The 22806-nt window shown below is 49.7% G+C and overlaps 1 protein-coding gene across 1 annotated transcript in view; it reads right to left on the reverse strand.

Moving 5' to 3' along the window:
* Positions 1–22806, reverse strand: part of LOC139276780 (uncharacterized) — a 158503-nt gene that overhangs the window by 9303 nt on the left and 126394 nt on the right. The window contains exons 16-20 of the mRNA XM_070894784.1: positions 21077–21104; positions 19856–19902; positions 18267–18286; positions 11050–11094; positions 8983–9125 (exon numbers count right to left, since the gene is read on the reverse strand). Coding sequence (XP_070750885.1) covers positions 8983–9125; positions 11050–11094; positions 18267–18286; positions 19856–19902; positions 21077–21104 — 283 coding nt within the window. The remainder of the gene's footprint in view (positions 1–8982; positions 9126–11049; positions 11095–18266; positions 18287–19855; positions 19903–21076; positions 21105–22806) is intronic.

Consider the following 22806-nt stretch of genomic DNA (forward strand, 5'->3'; position numbering starts at 1 on the left):
GGAGGTTTAGAGGGGATTTGAAGGAAATTTCTTCACCCAGAGGGTGGTGGGGGTCTGGAACTCACTGCCTGAAAGGCTGGTAGAGGCAGAAACCCTCACCATATTTAAAAAGTACTTAGATGTGCACCTGAAGTGCCGTAACCTACAGGGCCATGGACCAAGAGTTGGAAAGTGGGATTAGGCTGGATCTTGTCGGCCGGCACGGACATGATGGGCCGAAATGGTCTCCTTCCATGCTGTGAATTTCTACGATTCTATGATTTTGACACAGCGACGATGAAGGAACGGTGATATATTTCCAAGTCAGGATGGTGTTGTTTGGACGGGAATGTGGAGGTGGTGGTGCTCCCATGCACCTGCTGCCCTTGTCCTTCTAGGTGGTAGAAGTCTTGGGTTTGGAAGGTGCTGTCGAAGAAGCCTTGGCGAGTTGCTGCAGTGCATCTTGTAGATGGTGCTCACTGCAGTCACGGTGCGCCGGTGGTGGAGGGAGTGAATGTTCAAGGTGGTGGATGGGGTGCCAATTAAGTGGGCTGCTTTGTCCTGGATGGTGTCGATCTTCTTGAGTGCTGTTGGAGCTGCACTCATCCAGACAAGTGGTGAGTATTCCATCACACTTGTGCCTTGTAGATGGTGGAAAGGCTTTGGGGAGTCAGGAGGTGAGACACTCGTCACACATTACCCAGCCTCTGACCCGCTCTTGTTACCACAGTATTTATGTAGCTGGTCCAGTTAAGTTTCTGGTCAATGGTGATACCCAGGATGTTGATGGTGGGGAATTCGGCAATGGTATTGCCATTGAATGTCAAAGGGTGGTGTTTAGACTCTCGCTTGTTGGAGATAGTGTGGCACTTGTGTGGCACGAATGTTGTTTGCCACTTATGGACAGCTTCATTATCTGAGGAGTTGCGAATGGAACTGAACACTGTGCAAATATCAGCGAACATCCCCACTTCAGACCTTATGATGGAGGGAAGGTCATTGATGAAGCAGCTGAAGATGATCGGGCCTAGGACACTGCCCTGAGGAACTCCTGCAGCGATGTTCTGGGGCTGAGATGATTGACCTCCAAAAACCACAATCATTATTGTTACAAAAATTGGTCGTGTGGTTGATAGTGAGGAAGAAAGTTGTAGACTACAGGAAGATGTCAATGGACTGGTCAGGTGGGCAGAAAAGTGGCAAATGGAATTCAATCCGGAGAAGTGTGAGGTAATGCATTTGGGCAGGGGCAACAAGGAAAGGGAATACACAATAAATGGTAGGACACTGAGAGTTGTAGAGGAACAAAGGGACCAACAGATCCCTGAAAGTAGCAGGACAGGTAGATAAGGTGGTTAAGAAGGTATTACGGGATACTTTCCTTTATTAGCCGTGGCACAGAATACAAGAGCAGGGACATTATGCTAGAACCGTATAAAACATTGGTTAGACCACAGCTAAAGTACTATATGCAGTTCTGGTCACCACATTACAGGAAAGATATGATTGCACTAGAGTGCAGAGGAGATTTACGAGGATGTTGCTTGGACTGGAGAATTTTAGCTATAAGGAAAGATTTTATAGGCTGGGTTTGTTTTCTTTGGAACAGAGGAGGCTGAGGGGAGACCTTATTGAGGTGTATAAAATTAAGAGGGGCCTAGAAAGAGTGGATAGGAAGGACCTAGTTCCCTTAGCAGAGGGGTCAACAACCAGGGCGCAAAGATTTAAAGTAATTGGTAGGAGGTTTAGAGGGGATATGAGGGGAAATTTCTTCACCCAGAGGGTGGTGAGGGTCTGGAACTCACTGTCTGAAAGGATGGTAGTGGCAGAAATGCTCATCGCGTTTAAAAAGTACGTGGATGTGCACTTGAAGTGCTGTAACCTACAGGGCTATGGACCAAGAGCTGGAAAGTGGGATTAGGCTGGATAGCTCTTTTCCATCCGGCACGGACACGGTGGGTTGAATGGCCTCCTTCCATGCTGTAAATTTCTATGATTCTATAACCATCTTCCTTTGTGCTCGGTATGGCTCTAGCCAGTGGAGAGTTTTCCCCTGATTCCCATTGACTTCAGTTTTACTAGGGCTCCTTGATGCCACACTTGGTCAAATGCTGTCTTGATGTCAAGGGCAGCCTCTCTCAAATCACCTCTGGAATTCAGCTCTTTAGTCCATGTTTGGTCCAAGGCTGTAACGATGTCTGTAGCCCAGTGGTCCTAACCTTCATTTAAAAAGGGAGAAAGGGATAGACCGAGGAATTACAGGCCAGTCAGCCTAATCTCGGTGGTGGGAAAATTATTGGGGAACATTCTGAGAGACAGGATAAATCTTCATTCAGAAAGACATGGATTAATCAAGGACAGTCAGCATGGATTTGTTAAGGGAAGGTCGTATCTGACTAAATTGATTGAATTTTTTCAGGAGGTAACAAGGAAAGTAGATGAGGGTAGTGCATTTGATTTACTGTTTATGGATTTTTGCAAGGCTTTTGATAAAGTCCCACATGGCAGACTGTTCATGAAAGTAAAAGCCCAGGCATTCCAGGGCAAAGTGGCAAGTTGGATCCAAAATTGGTTCAGAGGCAGGAAGCAAAGGGTAATGGTTGATGGGTGTTTTTGTGACTGGAAGGCTATTTCCAATGGGCTTCCATAGGGCTCAGTACTAGGCCCCTTGCTTTTTGTGGTGTATATCAATGATTTAGACTTGAAGGTAGGGTATATGATTAAGAAGTTTGCAGATAAAACAAAAATCGGCTGTGTGTTTGACAATGAAAAAGAAAGCTGTAGTCTGCAGGAAGATATTAATGTACTGGTCAGGTGGGCAAAACAGTGGCAAATGGAATTCAATCTGGAGAAGTGTGAGGTAATGCATTTGGGGAGGGCTAACAGGTAAGGGAATACACATTAAATGGTAGGACACTGAGAAATGTAGAGGAACAAAGGGACCTTGGAGTGAATACAAGAGCAGGGAGATTATGCTTCAACTGTATAAAACATTAGTTAGGCCACAGCTGGAATACTGCGTGCAGTTCTGGTCACCACATTACAGGAAAGATGTGATTGCATTAGAGAGAGTGCACCTGAAGTATTGTGTGGAGTTTTGGTCTCCTTACCTAAGAAAAGATATACTTGCTATAGAGGAGTGCAGCGAAGGTTCACCAGACTGATTCCTGGGATGGCAGGACTGTCGTATGAAGAGAGATTGGGTCGACTAGGCCTGTATTCACTAGAGTTTAGAAGAATGAGAGGGGATCTCATGGAAAAATATAAAATTCTAACTGGGTTGGATAGACTGGATGCGGGGAGGATGTTTCCCCTGGCTGGAAATCTAGAACAAGGGGTCACAGTCTCAGGCTATGGGGTAGGAAATTTAGGAGATGAGGAGAAATTTTTTCACTCAGAGGGTGGTGAACCTGTGGAATTCTTTACCACAGAAGGCTGTGGAGGCCAAGTCACTGAATATATTTAAGAGGGAAATAGATAGATTTCTAGAAACAAAAGGCATCAAGGAGTATGGGGAAAAAGCGGGAATATGGTATTGGGATAGAGGATCAGCCATGGTCATATTGAATGGCGGTGCAGGCTCGAAGTACCGAATGGCCTACTACTGCTCCTATTTTCTATGTCTATGTTTCATAACCTACAGGGCTACGGACCAAGAGCTAGAACATGGGATTAGGCCGGATAGCTCTTTGTCGGCGATGTCCACGTCGGCCGACAAATGTCCTCCTTCCGTGCTGTATATTTCTATGATTCTATGGCGGAACTCAAAAGAAGGTTCAGTGAGCAGGTTATCGGTGAGTAAGTGTCACTTGATAGCACTGTCGATGACACCTTCCATCACTTTGCCGATGATTGAGAGTGCATTGATGGGGCAGCAATTGGCCGGATTGGATTTGTCCTGCTTTTTGTGGAAGGACATACCTCGGCAGTTTTCCACATTGAGTACTTACATAGGATTACATAGGATATAAGGCACAGAGACAGAACATTCGGCCCAACCCGTCCATGCTGGTGCACTGTGAACAGTTCTGGTCTCCATGCTACAAAAAGGATGCAAAAGCACTGGAGAAAGTGCAAAAAAGATTTATGAGGATGGTACCAGAACTGAGAGATTAGAGCTACTGGGAAAGATTGAACAGGCTGGGGCTTTTTGCTTTAGAAAAGCAAAGACTTAGAGGTGACCTGATAGCAGTCTTTAAAATTATGAATGGGTTGGACGGGGTAGATGTAGAGAATGCTTCCCTTTGTGGGGGAATCCAAAACTATGGGCCATAAATACAAGATAGTCACTAGCAAATCCAATAGGGAAATAAGGAGAAATGTCTTTAGAGAGTGGTGAGAATGTGGAACTGGCTACCACAGGGAAGGGTCAAGGTGAATAGCTGAAATGATTTCAAAAGGAAACTAGACAGGTGCACAAGAGAAAAGGGAATAGAAAGATGGGCTGAAAGGCTGAGATAAGGCAGATGGAATGGGAGGAGACTGGTGTGGAGCATTGTTGCCCAGAAGTGTCAACCATGGCTCAGTGGGCAGTGCTCTCGTCTCTGAGTCAAAAGTTTGTGGGCTCAAGTCCCACTCCAGAGACTTGGCAGCAAAAATCTAGGCTGACACTCCAGTGCAGTACTGAGGGAGCGCTGCATTGTCGGAGGGGCAGTACTGAAGGAGCGCTGCATTGTCGGAGGGGCAGTACTGAAGCAGTGCTGCACTGTCAGAGGGGCAGTACTGAGGGAGTGCTGCACTGTCGGAGGGGCAGTACTGAGGGAGTGCTGCACTGTCAGAGGGGCAGTACTGAGGGAGCGCCGCACTGTCGAAGGGGCAGTACTGAGGGAGCGCTGCACTGTCGGAGGGGCAGTACCTAGGAAGCGCCGCACTGTCGGAGGGGCAGTACTGAGGGAGCGCTGCACTGTCAGAGGGGCAGTACTGAAGGAGTGCTGCACTGTCGGAGGGGCAGTACTTAGGGAGCGCCGCACTGTTGGAGGGGCAGTACCTAGGAAGCGCCGTACTGTCGGAGGGGCAGTACTGAGGGAGTGCTGCACTGTCGGAGTGGCAGTACCTAGGAAGTGCCGCACTGTCGGAGGGGCAGTACTGAGGGAGTGCAGCAGTGTCGGAGGGGCAGTACTGAGGGAGCGCTGCACTGTCAGAGGGGCAGTGCTGAGGGAGTGCTGCACTGTCAGAGGGCCAGTACTGAGGGAGTGCTGCACTGTCAGAAAGGCAGTATTGAGGGAGTGCTGCACTGTCAGAGGGGCAGTACTGAGGGAGCGCTGCACTGTCAGAAGGGCAGTATTGAGGGAGTGCTGCACTGTCAGAGGGGCAGTACTGAGGGAGCGCCGCACTGTCGGAGGGGCAGTACTGAGGGAGCGTTGCACTGTCGGAGGGGCAATACTGAGGAAGCACCGCACTGTTGGAGGGGCCGTCTTTCATATGAGATGTTAAACCAAGGCCCTGTCTGCTCTCTCAGGTTAAAGATGCCACAGCACTATTTTAAAGAAGAGCAGGGGAGTTATCCCCGGTGCCCTGGGGCCAATATTTATCCCTCAACCAACATAATAAAAAAAAACAGATTATCTGGTCATTATCACATTGCTGTTTGTGGGAGCTTGCTATGCGCTAATTGGATGGCACGTTTCCTTAATTACAACAGTGACTGCACTCCAAAAAGTACTTCATTGGCTGTAAAGTGCTTTGGAATGTCTGGTGATTGTGAAAGGCGCTATATAAATGCAAGTCTTTCTTTTCTTTGAATGACTAAAGGCGAGGCGAGGCGGAGGTCCGTGATGCTGCCACGTGGAGAGATTCGGAGATCGGATCATGTTCTATGCGCTCGGTGCCATCTCTGGTTGGCCGCGTTCCTGGAGGTCTCGTCACATGTCCTCTTGCCTCCAACCGCCCCACCCACTCAAACTGCCTTTCATCGAATCAGAGAAATTTACAGCATGGAAGGAGACCCTTCGGCCCATCGTGTCCACATCGGCCGACCAAGAGGCTATCCAGCCTAATCGCACTTTCCAGCTCTAGGTCCATAGCCCTGTAGATTATAGCACTTTGAGTGCACATCCAAGTACGTTGTAAATGTGGTGAGGGTTTCTGCCACTACCACCCTTTCAGGCAGTGAGTTCCACACCCCCGCCACCCTCTGGGTGAAAAGATTCCTCTCAAATCCCCTCTAAACCTCCTACCAATTACTTTAAATCTATGCCTCCTGGTTGTTGATCCCTCTGCTAAGGGAAATAGGTCCTTCCTCTCCACTCTATCCAGGCCCTTCATAATTTTATACATTTCAATAAGGTCTCCCCTCAGCCTCCTCTGTTCCAAAGGAAACAACCCCAGTCTATCCAATCTTTCCTCTTAGCTAAAATTCTCCAGTTCAGGCAACATCCTTGTAAATCTCCTCTGTACCTTCTCCAGTGCAATCACATCTTTCCTGCATTACAACAGTGACTACACTCCAAAAGTACTTCATTGGCTATAAAGCGCTTTGAGATGTCCTGTGGTCATGAAAGGCGCACTTTCCTGAAATCCAACTCTTTCCTGTAATGTGACCAGAACTGCACGCAGTACTCTAGCTGTGACCTAACTAGTGTTTTAGACATTTCTAGCATAACCTCCCTGCTCTTGTATTCTATGCCTCGGTTAATAAAGACAAGCATTCCGTATGCCTTCTGAACCACCTTATCTACCTGGCCTGCTACCTTCAAGGATCTGTGGACATGCACTCCAAGATCCCTTTGTTCCTCTACACTTCTCAGTGTCCTACCATTTAATGTGTATTTCTTTGCTCTGTTAGCCCTCCGTAAATGCATTACCTCACACTGCCTTTCTCCGCCATCTCCGATATTTTTACAACTACTAAACGAAAGTGGTCCCAAAAGAAAATGGGGAAAAGTAAACCTCACGCTTGTTTTAACGCCCTGATAATTGTCTCCCGAGTTTTTTCTCTCGCTCCCACCAGTGTCCCAGGAGGTTAATCAGGAGTTGCCGGAGACTCCAGGGACATTCCAAGGAGTGGTTGGTCTAATGTGTGCACATGTGAGTATGCTCACAGGTTTGTAGAGCTGTTGAGTTGGGAGTGGCTTAGGCAGTCACGTGATGTTCACAAGATTCAATAAAACCTCAGCCAGTTGGGTTCAGGGATCCACGATGAGGCAGGTGGTTGTGAGCCTGGTGGATGAACTGGTAATGTGTAGTGTGATTGTTAAACCTTTGCTAATAAACCAACTAGTTCTTAATAGCAACGTGTTGCTATGAATTCTTAAGCAAAGAACCCATAAAGCAACCCGTGTTCCTTTATTTGAAGGGGCTGCTCCTCAATTTCTGGTTGCACTTCAGTCCCACACTCCTGATCTTTGGGCACCCTGTGCGGAGGGGAGCGGGTAGGTCCGAGGGCCTCCTCGTAGGACTGCTCCTAGGCACGGCCAAGGGGGCCATCAGCCGGTCCAGGCAGCAGGCGGTCGAGGGGGTCGTTCAGCCTGACTGCCTGCCTCTCTTCCGCGCCTACATCCGGGCCAGGGTGTCCTTGGAGATGGAGCACGCTCGTGGCCTTCCGTGAGAGGTGGGCGCCGGAGGGACTGGAGTGCATCGTCACCCCGGCAACCAAATTTTAATTTGATTTTATATGTTTTAAAGTTTAATTTGTTTTATTGCTGGTTTTAGTGTCCCCCTCCCCTTTTACAGGGGGCACTTGCATAATGTACGATTTTAATGCCCCAAAAACCCCCCCCTAAAAAGCAAAAAAAACACAATTAAAGAAAAAAAAACAAAAAAAGAGCCTTGAAAAATGTTTGGAGTGTCCCCCAGATCAGGGGGCACTTGATCTAACTGTTTATTTATTGTTTTCGAATCAAAAGAGTTGTAGAGCTGTTGAGTTGGGAGCCTCAGAGGTCGGAGGTCGGATCTCTCACTGCTGGGGCAGGGAGGGGGAAGGGGAGATAGAGTCACCGAGCAAAGCTAGCGCTCCCCCCCCCCAGCCCCCATGAGAGCCCCGCGGAGTCAGGAGACGCCCCCGCCCCAGCAAAATAACTGAACGAGCAGTGCTAACGCTTTGACCCCCGCACCATCTTGCGCACGGGAAAGAAATAAAGAAAAAAAGAAAGACTTGCATTTATATAGCGCCTTTCACACTACCGGACATCTCAAAGCGCTTTACAGCCAATGAAGTACTTTTGAAGTGTAGTCAGTGAAGGAAACACGGCAGCCAATTTGTGCACAGCAAGCTCCCACAAACAGCAATGTGATAATGTGATAATGACCAGATAATCTGTTTTAGTGATGTTGATAGAGAGATAAATATTGGCCCCAGGACACCGGGGAGAACTCCCCTGCTCTTCTTCGAAATTGTGCCGCGGGATCTTTTACGTGCACCTGAGAGAGCAGACAGGGCCTCGGTTATCAGTATCAGCCTAGATTTATGTGTTCAAGTGCCTAAAGTGGGACTTGAACGCACAACCTTCTGACTCAGAGGTGAGAGTGCTACTCATTGAGGCACAGCTGACACAGCGGAGAGAGGGAGGGAGGGAGGGAGAGAAGGAGGGAGAGAAGGAGAGAAGGAGGGAAGGAGGGGGAGAGAGAGAGAGACAGAGGGAGGGAGGGAGAGAGGGAGGGAGGGAGAAAGGGAAGGAAGGAGGGAGAGAGGGAGGGAGAGAAGGAGAGAGGGAGAAAGGGAGGGAGGGAGAGAGGGAGAGAGAGAAGAGGGGAGAGAGGGAGAGAGGGAGGGAGGGAGAGAGAGAAGGGGGGAGAGAGGGAGAGAGGGAGGGAGAGAAGGAGGGAGAGAAGGAGGGAAGGAGGGGGAGAGAGAGAGAGGGAGGGAGGGAAAAAGGGAAGGAGGGAGGAGGGAGAAAGGGAAGGAGGGAGGAGAGAGGGAGGGAGAGAGGGAGAGAGAGAGGGAGGGAGAGAGGGAGGGAGGGAGAGAGGGAGGGAGGGAGGGAGGGAGAGAGGGAGAGAGAGAAGGGGGGAGAGAGGGAGAGGGGGAGGGAGAGAGTAAGAGAGGGAGGGAGGGCAGCTGCTCACCTTGCTTCACAGCCTGCGCCTGGAAGCTGCTCTTGTGCCGTGGAAGGCTGCGCGGTCGCTCGACACGCTGGACTTCCTGCAGCAGGCCTCGCTCCTCAGTCAGCGCCTCGGGATCCGAACGCATTTTCTTCAGGACCTCCCGGCTGGTGAGAAAGGGAACAATTCCCGCTCAGTTTACAATCCGCTGCTCTCACCTCGCTGCAAACTTAATCTCTGGTGTATCTTTTTTTGCTAGTCACTGTTTCTCCTCTCCCCTCCACTTTACCCCCCCCCTTCACGTGTTCAACCCTGGCTTGCTGTGCAACACTCTCTTACCTCTGAGTGAGAAGAACATAAGAATTAGGAGCAGGAGTCGGCCATTTGGCCCCTCGAGCCTGCTCCGCCATTCAATGAGCTCATGGCTGATCTTCGACCTTAATTCCACTTTCCTGCACTATCCCCATATCCTGATTCCCTTAATATCCAAAAATCTATCGATCTCAGCCTTGAATATACTCAAAGATTGAGCCTCCACAGTCCTCTGGGGTAGAGAATTCCAAAGATTCACCACCCTCTGATAGAAGAAATTTCTCCTCATCTCAGTCCTAAATGGCCGACCCCTTATTCCCGAGTGGGGTCGATCCCCACTCCAGAGACTTCAGGCTGACACTCCTCAGTGCGGCACTGATGGAGCCGTCTTTCAGATGAGACATTAAACCGAAGCCCACTTAGCAAACCGGGAGGGTGGTGAGGGGGGAGGCGAATTATCAACTCCTTAAGGGCTTCTCTCTAACATAGAAACATAGAAAATAGGTGCAGGAGCAGGCCATTTAGCCCTTTGAACCTGCACCGCCATTCAATAAGATCATGGCTGATCATTCAACCTCAGTACCCCACCCCAGCCTTCTCTCCATACCCACTGATCCCTTTAGCGGTAAGGGCCACACCTAACTCCCTTTTGAATATATCTAACGAACTGGACTCAACAATTTTCTGTGGCAGAGAATTCCACAGTTTCACAACTCCCTGGGTGAAAAAACTTCTCCTCAGCTCGGCCCTATATGGCTTACATCGAAACATAGAAAATAGCTGCAGGAGTAGGCCATTCGCCCCTTCGAGCCTGCACCACCATTCAATAAGATCATGGCTAATCATTCCCTCAGTACCCCTTTTCTGCGTTCTCTCCATACCCCTTGATCCCTTTAGTCGTAAGGGCCATATCTAACTCCCTCTTGAATATATCCAATGAACTGGCATCAACAACTCTCTGCGGCAGGGAATTCCACAGGTTTAGAACTCTCTGAGTGAAGAAGTTTCTCCTTATCTCAGTCCTAAATGGCCTACCCCTTATCCTTAGACTGTGTCCCCTGGTTCTGGACTTCCCCAACATCGGGAACATTCTTCCTGCATCTAACCTGTCCTGTCCCGTCATAATTTTATACATTTCTATGAGATTCCCTCTTATTCTTCTAAATTCCAATGAGTATAAGCCTAGCCGATCCAGTCTCTCCTCATATGTCAGTCCTGCCATCCCTGGAATCAGTTTGGTGAACCTTCGCTGCACTCCATCAATAGCAAGCACGTCCTTCCTCAGATTAGGAGACCAAAACTGCACACAATACTCAAGGTGTGGTCTCGCCAAGGCCCTGTATAACTGCAGTAAGACCTCCCTGCTCTTATACTCAAATCCCCTCGCTATGAAGGCTAGAATGCCATTTGCTTTCTTTACTGCCTGCTATACCTGCATGCCTACCTTCAATGACTGATGTACCATGACACCCAGGTCTCGTTGCACCTCACCTTTTACTAATCTGTCACCATTCAGATATTAATCTGCCTCCCTGTTTTTGACACCAAAGTGGATAACCTCACATTTATCCACATTATACTGCATCTACCATGCATTTGCCCATTCAGCTAATTGTCCAAATCCCCCTGCAGCCTCTTAGCATCCTCCTCGCAGCTCGCACTGCCATGCAGCTTAGTGTCATCTGCAAACTTGGAGATATTACATTCAATTCCTTCGTCTAAATGGACTCTACCCACCCATTTAATCCCCTCCCACAGCCCATGTAGAGATTATGTTACCTCTGTAACTCCGCGTTAATCCAGTCCATAGTTGATCCTGCCGAACTGTTGATAGCAAGAGAGAAATTTAATCCAGTATAATGCATTTCCCCCTCCCCCACCTCCCCTGAAGGTGCTGACTCTCCCTGGGGTATGGGTCCCCTCCTCCCCTGAAGGTGCTGACTCTCCCTGGGGTACGGATTCCCTCCTCCCCTGAAGGTGCTGACTTTCCCTGGGGTACAGATCCCCTTGTCCCCTGAAGGTGCTGACTCTCCCTGGGGTACGGGCCCCTTCCCTGAGTGTGCCGGTACCTCACCCCATTCATCTTGCACGAGTCTAGTCAATGAGTGACAGAGTGCGCCTGCTCATTCCGACACGCGTGTGCGCAAACGCTCATTCTCCAGCTGAGATCACTGGACCTCCAACAGGAACAGGAACCCTGCCTGAATTTGTCTGTCTGTTGTCTGCTCAATAACGCAGAGGTGCTGTGGCCAATTTCAGACCCGACCACCAACCTGCCTGGGATCACTGAGCTTGGCAAAGGCCAAAGGTTGAACCTGGAACCGGATGGTCTATGGGGCTCTGTTCCATCTCCGGTTACAATAATTGGAGACAGGACATGAGGTGAGTTTTCTTTATTCGTTCCGAGGATGTGGGTGTTGCTGGCAAGGCCAGAATTTATTACCCATCCCTGGTTGCCCTTGAGTGGCTTGTAGACCATTTCAGAGGCAGCTAAGAGCCAACCACATTGCTGTGGGACTGGAGTCACATATAGGCCAGACCGGGTAAGGACGGCAGCTTTCTTTCCTGAAAGGACATTAATGAACCAGTTGGGTTTTTACGACAATCCGGTAGTTTCATGGTCACCATTACTGACATTAGCTTTTTATTCCAGATTTATTTAATTAACTGAATTTAAATTCCTCAGCTGCTATGGTGAGATTTAAACTTATGTCACTGGATTACTAGTCCAGTACAAACACTAGTTAGGCCACAGCTGGAGTACTGCATACAGTTCTGGTTACCACATTACAAGAAGGATGTGATTGCACTAGAGAGGGTACAGAAGAGATTTACGAGGAAGTTGCATGGACTGGAGAATTTTAGCTATGAGGACAGATTGGATAAACTGGGATTGTTTACTTCGGAAGAAAGGAGGCTGAGGGGAGACCTCATTGAGGTGCATAAAATTTATGAGTAGCCTAGATAGAGTGGATAGGAAGGACCTATTTCCCTTAGCAGAGGGGTCAACAACAGGGGGCAGAGATTTAAAGTAATTGGGGGGAGGTATAGAGGGGATTTCAAGGGAAATGTTTTAACCCAGGGTGGTGGGGGGTCTGGAACTCACTGCCTGAAAGGGTGGTAGAGGCAGAAACCCTCACCACATTTAAAACGTACTTGGATGTGCACTTGAAGAGCCGTAACTTACAGGGCTACGGACCAAGAGCTAGAAAGTGGGATTAGGCTAGATAGCTCTTGGTCGGCCTGCATGGACATGACGGGCCGAAATGGTCTCCTTCCCTGCTGTAAGTTTCTATCACTCTATGACTATGGTAAACACTACGATACCGCACCTTATGCAGCAAGCTCAGGAGGAACAGGGGACTTTACACCTCTGGTTCGCAAAGCTCTCTTCCACAGGGGGTTTTCCTCACCTCATGTCTGGCTCCGTTGTCGAGACACTGGGATAAATGACCTGATAATGTTGAAGTAATGTTGTAGGGATAAATATTGACACTTTAAAGAGTGGCCGTGGGATTTTTATATCCAGCTGAGACATAAAAAGTTTAATATCAGTTTAACGTCTCATCCGAAAGACGGCACCTCCAAATGTGCAGTGCTCCCTCAGTAGTGCTCCTCCAACAGTGCAGCACTCCCTCAGTACTGCCCCTCCGACAGTGCGGCACTGCCTCAGTACTGCCCCTCTGACAGTGCGGCAATCCCTCAGTACTGACTCTCCGACAGTGCAGCGCTCCCTCAGTACTGTCCCTCCGACAGTGCAGCACTCCCTCAGTACTGTCCCTCCGACAGTGCACACTTCCTCAGTACTGCACTGGGAGTGTCAGCCTAGATTTATGTGCTCAAGTCTCTGGAGTGGGACTTGAACCCACAACCTTCTGACTCAGAGGCGAAAGAGAGAGTAGAGAGAGAGAGAGAGAAAGCTGCTCCCTGAGCCACAGCCGACACCGAGGTGAACTTTCCGAAGCATCATTAACACTGTCTCGGGAGGAGCTCACATTCCACCGTTGATGTACAAAGCCTTTCATTATAGCACAACACTGAGCTGTAGCCTGTAATTCCGTTCTGATGTATGTCACGAGGGCTTCTTCAAGTGAAAGTCGGTGTTTGCGAGATGCGTTTGATGCAGGGCGTTTATACTCTCGGGTTTATTTGGGGCTGATCCACACCTGCTCTCCCACACACCCACGCCACTGGCTGCCGACTTCCTGAATGGGAGTCGCTCCAACTCTCTCGGAGCCATGCCAGCCATGGCTCAGTGGGTCACACCCTCTCTCTTTTGGCTCTGAGTCAGAATTTTGGGGTTCAAGTCCCGCAGCAGAGACATGAGCACATAAATCTAGGCTGAAACTCCAGTGCAGTAATGAGGGAGCGCCGCACTGGCGGAGGGGCGGTACTGAGGGAGTGCCGTACTTTCGGAGGGGAAGTACTGAGGGAGCACTGCGCTGTCAGAAGGGCAGTACTGAGAGAGTGCTGCACTGTCGGAGGGGCAGTACTGAGGCAGCGCTGCACTGTCGGAGGGGCAGTACTGAGGGAGCGCCGCACTGTCGGAGGGGAAGTACTGAGGGAGTGCTGCACTGTCGGAGTGGCAGTACTGAGGGAGCGCCGCACTGTCGGAGGGGCAGTACTGAGGGGGCACCACACTGTCGGAGAGGCAGTACTGAGGGAGCGCCGCACTGTCGGAGGGGCAGTACTGAGGGAACGCCGCACTGTCGGAGGGGCAGTACTGAGGGAGCGCTGCACTGTCGGAGGGGCAGTACTGAGGGAGCGCTGCATTGTCGGAGGGGCAGTACTGAGGGAGCGCTGCACTGTTGGAGGGGCAGTACTGAGGGAGCGCTGCACTGTCGGAGGGGCAGTACTGAGGGAGCGCTGCACTGTCGGAGGGGCAGTACTGAGGGAGCGCTGCACTGTTGGAGGGGCAGTACTGAGGGAGCGCTGCACTGTTGGAGGGGCAGTACTGAGGGAGCGCTGCACTGTCGGCGGCGCCGTCTTTCAGATGGACTAATACCCCATCTGCTCTCTCAGGTGGACTTAAAAGATCCCATGGAATCTATTTTGAAGAAGAGGAGGGAAGTTCTCCCCGGTATCCTGGGGCCAATATTTATCCCTCAATCAACATAACAAAAACAGATTATCTGGTCATTATCATATTGCTGTGTGTGGGAGCTTGATGTGTGCAAATTGGCTGCCGCATTTCCCACATTACCACAGTGACTACACTCCAAAAGTATTTCATTGGCTGTGAAGCGCTGTTGGCCATGCTGGGACATTCGGGGTGGAGAGGGGCTCACATGGGGTCACGTGGACCCGATAGAAGGTTAAACAGACCGAGGGATCGGAATGATGTCAGAAAAAGAGAGAGCGAGAGGATGCAGCAGTCAGAGCGTGATCGGCCCTGACACACTGGGGCCTGGAGCGAGCAGCCTGTATGTTGCACACACCCTGTGCAGCTGCTTTACTCTTAGCCCGTGGTTTGTTCAAAATACCCGCAGCTGACAGGCAGACAGTGACACCTTGCTCCTCAACACCAGCAGTGACACGACCCAAAGTCGGCATCTGCTGGGCGGCACTGCCACCTGCGACATGAACCATCAGAGAAAATTCCTGCCTCTCCTCTCGTGATTCTTGCTGGGGATGGGATGCCATGGGAACAAGGTCCCGCTGATAACTCCTCCTGTGCATCAGTGCATCAGCCAGCTAGTCAACTGCAGTAGGATATTAAAGGGTGTTGTGAATAAGCAGGAGGGTGGGATAAGACTGGGTGGGATATTAAATGGTGCGGGGAGTGCGGGGGAGAGTGGGATTAGACTGGGTGGGATACTAAAGGGTATGGGGAGTGAGGGAAGAGTGGGATTAGGCTGGGTGGGATATTAAAGGGTGCGGGGGCGGGGAGAGTGGGATTAGGCTGGGTGGGATTCTAAAGGGTATGGGGAGTGAGGGAAGAGTGGGATTAGGCTGGGTGGGATATTAAAGGGTATGGGGAGTGAGGGAAGAGTGGGATTAGGCTGGGTGGGATATTAAAGGGTGCGGGGGCGGGGAGAGTGGGATTAGGCTGGGTGGGATATTAAAGGGCACTGGGAGTGAGAGGAGAGTGGAATTAGAATGGGTGGGATATTAAAAGGTATGGGGAGTGAGGGGGAGAGTGGGATTAGACTGGGTGGGATATTTAAGGGTACGGGGAGAGTGGGATTAGACTGGGTGAGATATTAAATGGTGTGGGGAGTGAGCGGGAGAGTGGGGTTAGACTGGGTGGGATATTAAAGGGTACTGAGAGTGAGGGGGAGCGTGGGATTAGTCTGGGTGGGATATTAAAGGGTTCGGGGTGTGAGGGGAGAGTGGGATTAGACCGGGTGGGATATTAGAGGGTGCGGGTTAGAGTGGGATTAGACTGGGTGGGATAGGGGCAGGGAGTGATGGGAAGAGTGGGATTAGACTGGGTGGGATATTAAAGGGGTCAGGGAGTGATGCGGAGAGTGGGATTAGACTGGGTGGGATAGTAAAGGTGCGGGAAGAGTGGGATTAGACTAGGTGGGATATTAAAGGTGCGGAGAGTGAGGGAGAGAGTGGGATTAGACTGGGTGGGATATTAAAGGGTTTGGGGTGTGAGGGGAGAGTGGGATTAGACTGGGTGGGATAGGGGCAGGGAGTGATGGGAAGAGTGGGATTAGACTGGGTGGGATATTAAAGGGGTCAGGGAGTGATGCGGAGAGTGGGATTAGACTGGGTGGGATAGTAAAGGTGCGGGAAGAGTGGGATTAGACTAGGTGGGATATTAAAGGTGCGGAGAGTGAGGGAGAGAGTGGGATTAGACTGGGTGGGATATTAAAGGGTGCGGGGAGAGTGGGATTAGACTGGGTGGGATATTAAATGGTCGGGCAGTGAGGGGAGAGTGGGATTAGACTGGTGTGTTGTTAAAGGGTGCGGGCGAGAGTGAAATTAGACTGGGTGGGATATTAAATGATTGGGGAGTGAACTGGAGAGTGGGATTAAACCGGATGGATATTAAAGGGTCGGGGAGTGAGGGGAGAGTGGGTTTAGACTGGGTGGGATATTAAAGGGTGCCGGCAGAGTACGATTAGGCTGGGTTAGACATTAAAGGGTGCGGGGAGTGAGCTGGAGAGTGTGATTAGACTGGGTGGGATATTAAAGGGTACAGGGAGTGAGGGGTAGAGTGGGATTAGACTGTGTGGTATAATAAAGGGTCGGGAAGTGAGGGGAGAGTGAGAGGAGAGTGGGATTAGACTGGCGGGATGTTAAAGGGTGCGGGGGGTGGGCTGGAGCGTGGAATTAGAACGGGTGGGATATTAAATGGTTCGGGGAGTGAGGGGGAGAGTGGGCTTAGACTGGGTGTTTCGTGGAGAAAGTCAACAGAATTTGATGGGCGGGATGGCCTGATTTTGTGCCGGAACATTCTGCGATTCAAACACCCACTGGCGGAGACAGAACCGGTGGGGGAGCTGTGAATCTCACACAACAGCAGGTGAGCAAAGGAAGGAAATCAAAATAGATTTAAAAAAACACAGGGGCCAATTTCAGCAACAGCAATCTAAATTTGAACCAAGTATTCAAAAAATAAATTGCCTGTGTCAGCTCTGACTGGCTCCTGCTGATGTGTAGTCTAGGCTCTGAATCTGTGGCTCAGTGGGTAGCACTCTCACTCTTGCCTCTGAGTCAGAGGGTAGCGGGTTCAAGTCCCACTCCAGAAACACGAGCACAAAACTCCAGGCTGACACTCCAGTGCCGTACTGAGGGAGCACCGCATTGTCGGAGGGGCAGTACTGAGGGAGAGCTGCACTGTCAGAGGCGCCGTCTTTCGGATGAGGCGTTAAAACCGAGGCCCCGTCTGCCCTCTCAGGTGGACATAAAAGATCTCACGGCACTATTTTAAAGAAGAACAGGGGAGTTATCCCCGGTGTCCTGTGGCCAATATTTATCCCTCATCATCATCATCATTGGCAGTCCCTCAGAATCGAGGAAGTGAATTCTTTGATGGCTGAACAGTCCTGCGCTTGATTTCTGCATGCTCTCGGCGATGAGACTCGAGGTGCTCAGCACCCTCTCGGATGCACTTCCTCCACTTAGGGCAGTCTTGGACCAGGAACTCCCAGGTGTCAGTGGGGATGTCGCACTTTATCAGGGAGGCTTTGAGGGTGTCCTTGTAGCGTTTCCGCTGCCCACCTTTGGCTCGTTTGCCGTGAAGGAGTTCAGAGAGAGCACTTGCTTTGGGAGTCTCGTGTCTGGCATGCAGACAATGTGGCCTGCCCAGTGGAGCTGATTGAGTGTGGTCAGTGCATCAATGTTGGGGATGTTAGCCTGAATGAGGACACTGATGTTGGTGCGCCTGTCCTCCCAGGGGATTTGTACGATCTTGCGGAGACATCGTTGGTGGTATTTCTCCAGAAACTTGAGGTGTCTACTGTACATGGTCCATGTCTCTGAGCCATACAGGAGGGCAGGTATTACGACAGCCCTGTAGACCATGAGCTTGGTGGCAGTTTTGAGGGCCTGGTCTTCAAACACTCTTTTCCTCAGGTGGCCGAAGGCTGCACTGGCGCACTGGAGGTGGTGTTGGATCTCGTCATCGATGCCTGCTCTTGTTGATCAGAGGCTCCCGAGATATGGGAAGTGGTCCACGGTGTCCAGGGCCACGCCGTGGATCTTGATGACTGGGGGGGCAGTGCTGTGCAGTGAGGACAGGCTGCGGGAAGACCTTTGTCTTACGGATGTTTAGCGTAAGGTCCATGCTTTCGCATCCCTCAAACATAACAAAAGCAGATTATCTGGTCATTATCACATTGCTGTTTGTAGCAGCTTGCCGTGCGCAAATTGGCCGCTGCGTTTCCTACATTACTACAGTGACTGCACTAAAAAAAAAAGTACTTCATTATCTGCAAAGCGCTTTACCACGTCCAATTAAAGGCGCATTAGCAATGCAACATCATTCTTTTTAGCCTCGACCCCACCCACACACCACCCATTATTATTTAAAATATACTCACCTTTCAGGTTTTCTCAATTTCTGTAGAAAGGAGACAAATGTTGACAAAAGGGCAGAAAAATGCAGCAGGTGAGGAGCACAGCTCTCTCACTACAGGAAATTAATACCATTGATCTTTTATACTGGTCACAGAAAGTGATGGCAGTGCGGGGGAATGGAGCACCTTCACCAGCAGGTACAGCACAGGGTTAGATACAGAGTAAAGCTCCCTCTACACTGTCCCATCAAACACTCCCAGGGCAGGTACAGCATGGGTTAGATACAGAGGAAAGCTCCCTCTACACTGTCCCATCAAACACTCCCAGGGCAGGTACAGCACGGGTTAGATACAGAGTAAAGCTCCCTCTACACTGTCCCATTAAACACTCCCAGGGCAGGTACAGCACAGGGTTAGATACAGAGTAAAGCTCCCTCTACACTGTCCCATCGAACACTCCCAGGACAGGTACAGCACAGGTTAGATACAGAGTAATGCTCCCTCTCACTGTCCCGTCAAACATTCCTAATTTTACGAAGATTAGAAGGAAGGCCAGAGGATTGGAAATTTTTTTTAAACCAGCAAAGGACGACTAAAGAAATAATAAAGAGAGAGAAGATAGATTATGGGAGTAAACTAGCAAGAGCTATAAAATCAGGCAGTAAGAGCTTCTACAGTTATATAAAAAGGAAGAGAGTAGCTAAATGTTGGTCCCTTAGAGGATGAGGCTGGGGAAATAATAAAGGAAAATAGGGAAATGGCAGAGACTTTAAAGAAATATTTTATATCGGTCTTCACGGAAGAATTGATAATTAAGGAGCTATTTGAAGGGGGGAACTTAAAACAATCACTATCACTGAAGGGACTAAAGGTGGACAAATCCCCTGGACCTAATGGCCTGCATCCTAGGGTCTTAAAAGAAGTGGCTGCAGAGATAGTGGATGCAATGGTTGTAATCTACAAAAATTCCCTGGATTCTGGAGTGATATACTTGCATTGGAGACAGTTCAGAGAAGATTCTCGAGGTTGATTCCTGAGAAGAAGGGGTTGTCTTATGAAGAAAGGTTGTGCCTGTACTCATTGGAGTTTAGAAGAATGAGAGGCGATCTTATTGAAACGTATAAGATTTTGAGGGGGCTTGACAGGGAAGTTGCAAAGAAGATGTTTCCCCTCGTGGGGGAATCTAGCACTAGGGAGTATAGTTTCAGAATAAGGGGTCGCCCATTTAAGATGGAGATGAGGAGGAATTTCTTCTCTCAGAGGGTCGTGAATCCGTGCAATTCTCTACTCCAGAGAGCTGTGGCAGCCGGGTCATTGAATATATTTAAGGCGGAGAGAGACAGATTTTTGAATTACAGCGGAGTCAAGGCTTATGGGGAGTGGGCAGGGAAGTGGAGTTGAAGCCAAGATCAGATCAGCCATGATCTTATTGAATGGCAGAGCAGGCTCGAGGGTCCAAATGGCCGACTCCTGCTCCTAGTTCTTATGTTCTTATGTACACTGCCCATTACAAATACATATGGAAAAGCCACTTTGCACTTCCTTTCTCTGTGCCTCCCTTTCACTCTGAGTGACGCCCGGGTGTTGGTGAGTGACATGTCCTGGAATCTTACCGAAAGTTGAGCCTTGCCATCTGTCTGAAAACCTGAAGCTTTGTTCCCTATACAGCGGAGAAAGAACAAAATCTGAGTCAACTTTACAGTGGTGAATATCACGGTGTGGGACAGGTGAATATCACAGTGTACAATGGGTGAATATCACAGCGTGGGACGGGTGAATGTCACGGTGTGGGACGGGTGACTATCACGGCATCGAACGGGTGAATATCACGGCGTGGGACGGGTGAATATCACGGCGTGGGACGGGTGAATATCACAGTGTAAGATGGTGAATATCACAGCTTGCACTGGGTGAATATCACGGCGTGGGACGGGTGACTATCACAGTGGACAATGGGTGAATATCACGGTGTGGGACAGATGAATATCACGGCATGGGACGGGTTACTATCACGGCGTTTGATGGGTGACTATCAGTGTGAGACGGTGAATATCACAATGTGGGACAGGTGACTATCACAGTGTGAGATGGTGAATATCACAGCGTGCAATGGTTGAATATCAAGGCGTGGGACGGGTGACTATCACAGTGTACAATGGGTGAATATCACGGCGTGGGACGGATGAATATCACGGCGTGGGACGGGTGACTATCACGGCGTGGGACGGGTGAATATCACGGCGTGGGACGGGTGAATATCACGGCGTGGGACGGGTGAATATCACAGTGTACAATGGGTGACTATCACGCGTGGGACGGATGAATATCACAGCGTGGGATGGGTGAATATCACGGCGTGGGACGGGTGAATATCACAGCATGGGATGGGTGAATATCATAGCGTGGGACGGGTGACTATCACAGCGTGGGCAGATACAGCATGGGTTAGATACAGAGTAAAGCTCCCTCTACATTGTCTCATCAAACACTCCCACGGCAGGTACAGCACGGGGTTAGATATAGAGTAAAGCTCCCTCTACATTGTCCCATCAAACACTCCCAGGGAAGGTATTCCTTTTTGTCATTTTATGCACTTATGGTTGCCCTCAATGACATCTGCCAACTTTGCACTGAAGTTGGGACCATTTTGAGCTGTGTCTCAAACTCACATCACCATGACCTTTATCCCTTCATGCTATTACCCTGAACTGGATTTATACCTCAGATTCCAGGGAAGAAAGACAGGTGCCAATTCCACTGTCCCGCCTGGGTGAAGGGGCAGAGAGGGAAGGGTCTAAAGGGAGGATAGCAGTGTCATTAAATGCTCCACTCACCTGTGTCTGCCGGTTTTTTCCTGGACTTCTGAGGAATGAAGGAAACAGATTCAGTCACCATTGAGGAGAACAAGTCTACTGAACTGAGAAGAACACCAGCAACACCTACTTGCATTCATATAGCGCCTTTAATATAGTAAAAACATCGTAAGGCACTTCACAGGAGCGTTATCAAACAAAGTACGACACCGAGCCACACATGGAGTTATTGGGGCAGGTGATCGAAAGCTTGTTGAAAGAGGTAGGGTTTAGGGAGTGTCTTAAAGGAGGAAAGGTGGAGAGGTTTCGGGAGGGAGTTCCAGGGCTTGGGGCATTTAAAATCGGGGATGCGCAAGAGGCCAGAATTGGAGGAACGCAGAGATCTCGGGGGATTGTGGGGCTGGTGGAGGTTACAGAGATAGGGAGAGGCGAGGCCATGGAGGGATTTGAAAACACAAGGATGGGAATTTTTTAATTGCGGTGTTGCCGGACCAGGAGCCAATGTAGGTCAGCGAGCACAGGGGCAGATGGGTACGAATTCGCCACAGGCACAAATGGATAAAATGCTCTCTGTTGCTACACTGAGCTCTACGACTGCCACAACTGAGTTGGGCCTTAAACCAAGTCCCAAGGCACGTCACGTGACTGTAGGCAAGAGGAAAAGAGGAGAGGTGTTCAAAACCTTGGTCAAAGAGATCGGTTTTAAGGAAGAGAGAGAGGAGAGTGTCATGTATCTTACATTATTATATATAACTGTATCCTAACATGCTATACATGACTGTAATAAGATATGACCTGTAACCACCAGCATACCTTACCACCAGGGGTGCACTTGCAAGAGACAGGTATATAAGGAAAAATCTCAGGCAAGTGCAGCATTCCAGAGCTGTGAAATAAAGGTGCAGGTCCAGAGTGACCTTGACTTCACTACATGCCTCATGTGAATCTGTACTGAGGGGACAGGACTTTACAGTGGCGACGAGTTACGGGATTACAGAATCCACAGAATGGCGAACAACGGATCAGATGAAAAGTACAATGCTGGAGACAACTGGGAGGAGTTTATAGAAAGGCTCCAGCAAAGCTTTGTAACCAAAGACTGGTTAGGAGACGACAAAGCAGACAAGAGAAGAGCCCATCTCTTGACCAGCTGTGGCTCGAAAACATACACTTTAATGAAGGATCTGCTGGCACCCGAGAAACCAGCAAGCAAGTCGTTTGAAGAATTGAGCACACTGGTAAGAGACCACCTGAAGCCAGCGAGCAGCCTACACATGTGTAGCGAGCAGCCTACACATGACCAGACACAGGTTCTACAACTACAGACGCTGTGTGGGCCAGAGCATACCCGACTTCGTGGCGGTACTTCTGAGGTTGGCTAGTTTATGTGAGTTCTCCGATGAACTGAGGAGAGAAATGCTGAGAGACTTTTTCATTGAAGGAATAGGCCACGCAGGCATATTCCGAAAGCTCATAGAGACCAAGAACCTGACCTTAGAGGCAGCAGCACTGGTTGCATAGACATTCTTGGCAGGGGAAGAAGAAGAGGTTGATTTACAATGCAGGTACGACAACTAACGAAATAATGGAACAAGGAGTTCACAGCATTAGACAAGCTGCTACCCCCACACACAGACAAAACTGGGAGAACAGGCTCTCAACAGCAGGCAGTGGTGACAGAAGCCATCAAGGGCCACAGGAACGGCCGTTCACACCTCATCAACCCACAATGCGAGCAATCAACTACAAAC

The sequence above is a fragment of the Pristiophorus japonicus genome, chromosome 12 (assembly GCF_044704955.1).
Source record: "Pristiophorus japonicus isolate sPriJap1 chromosome 12, sPriJap1.hap1, whole genome shotgun sequence".
NCBI classification, from domain to species: Eukaryota; Metazoa; Chordata; class Chondrichthyes; family Pristiophoridae; genus Pristiophorus; species Pristiophorus japonicus.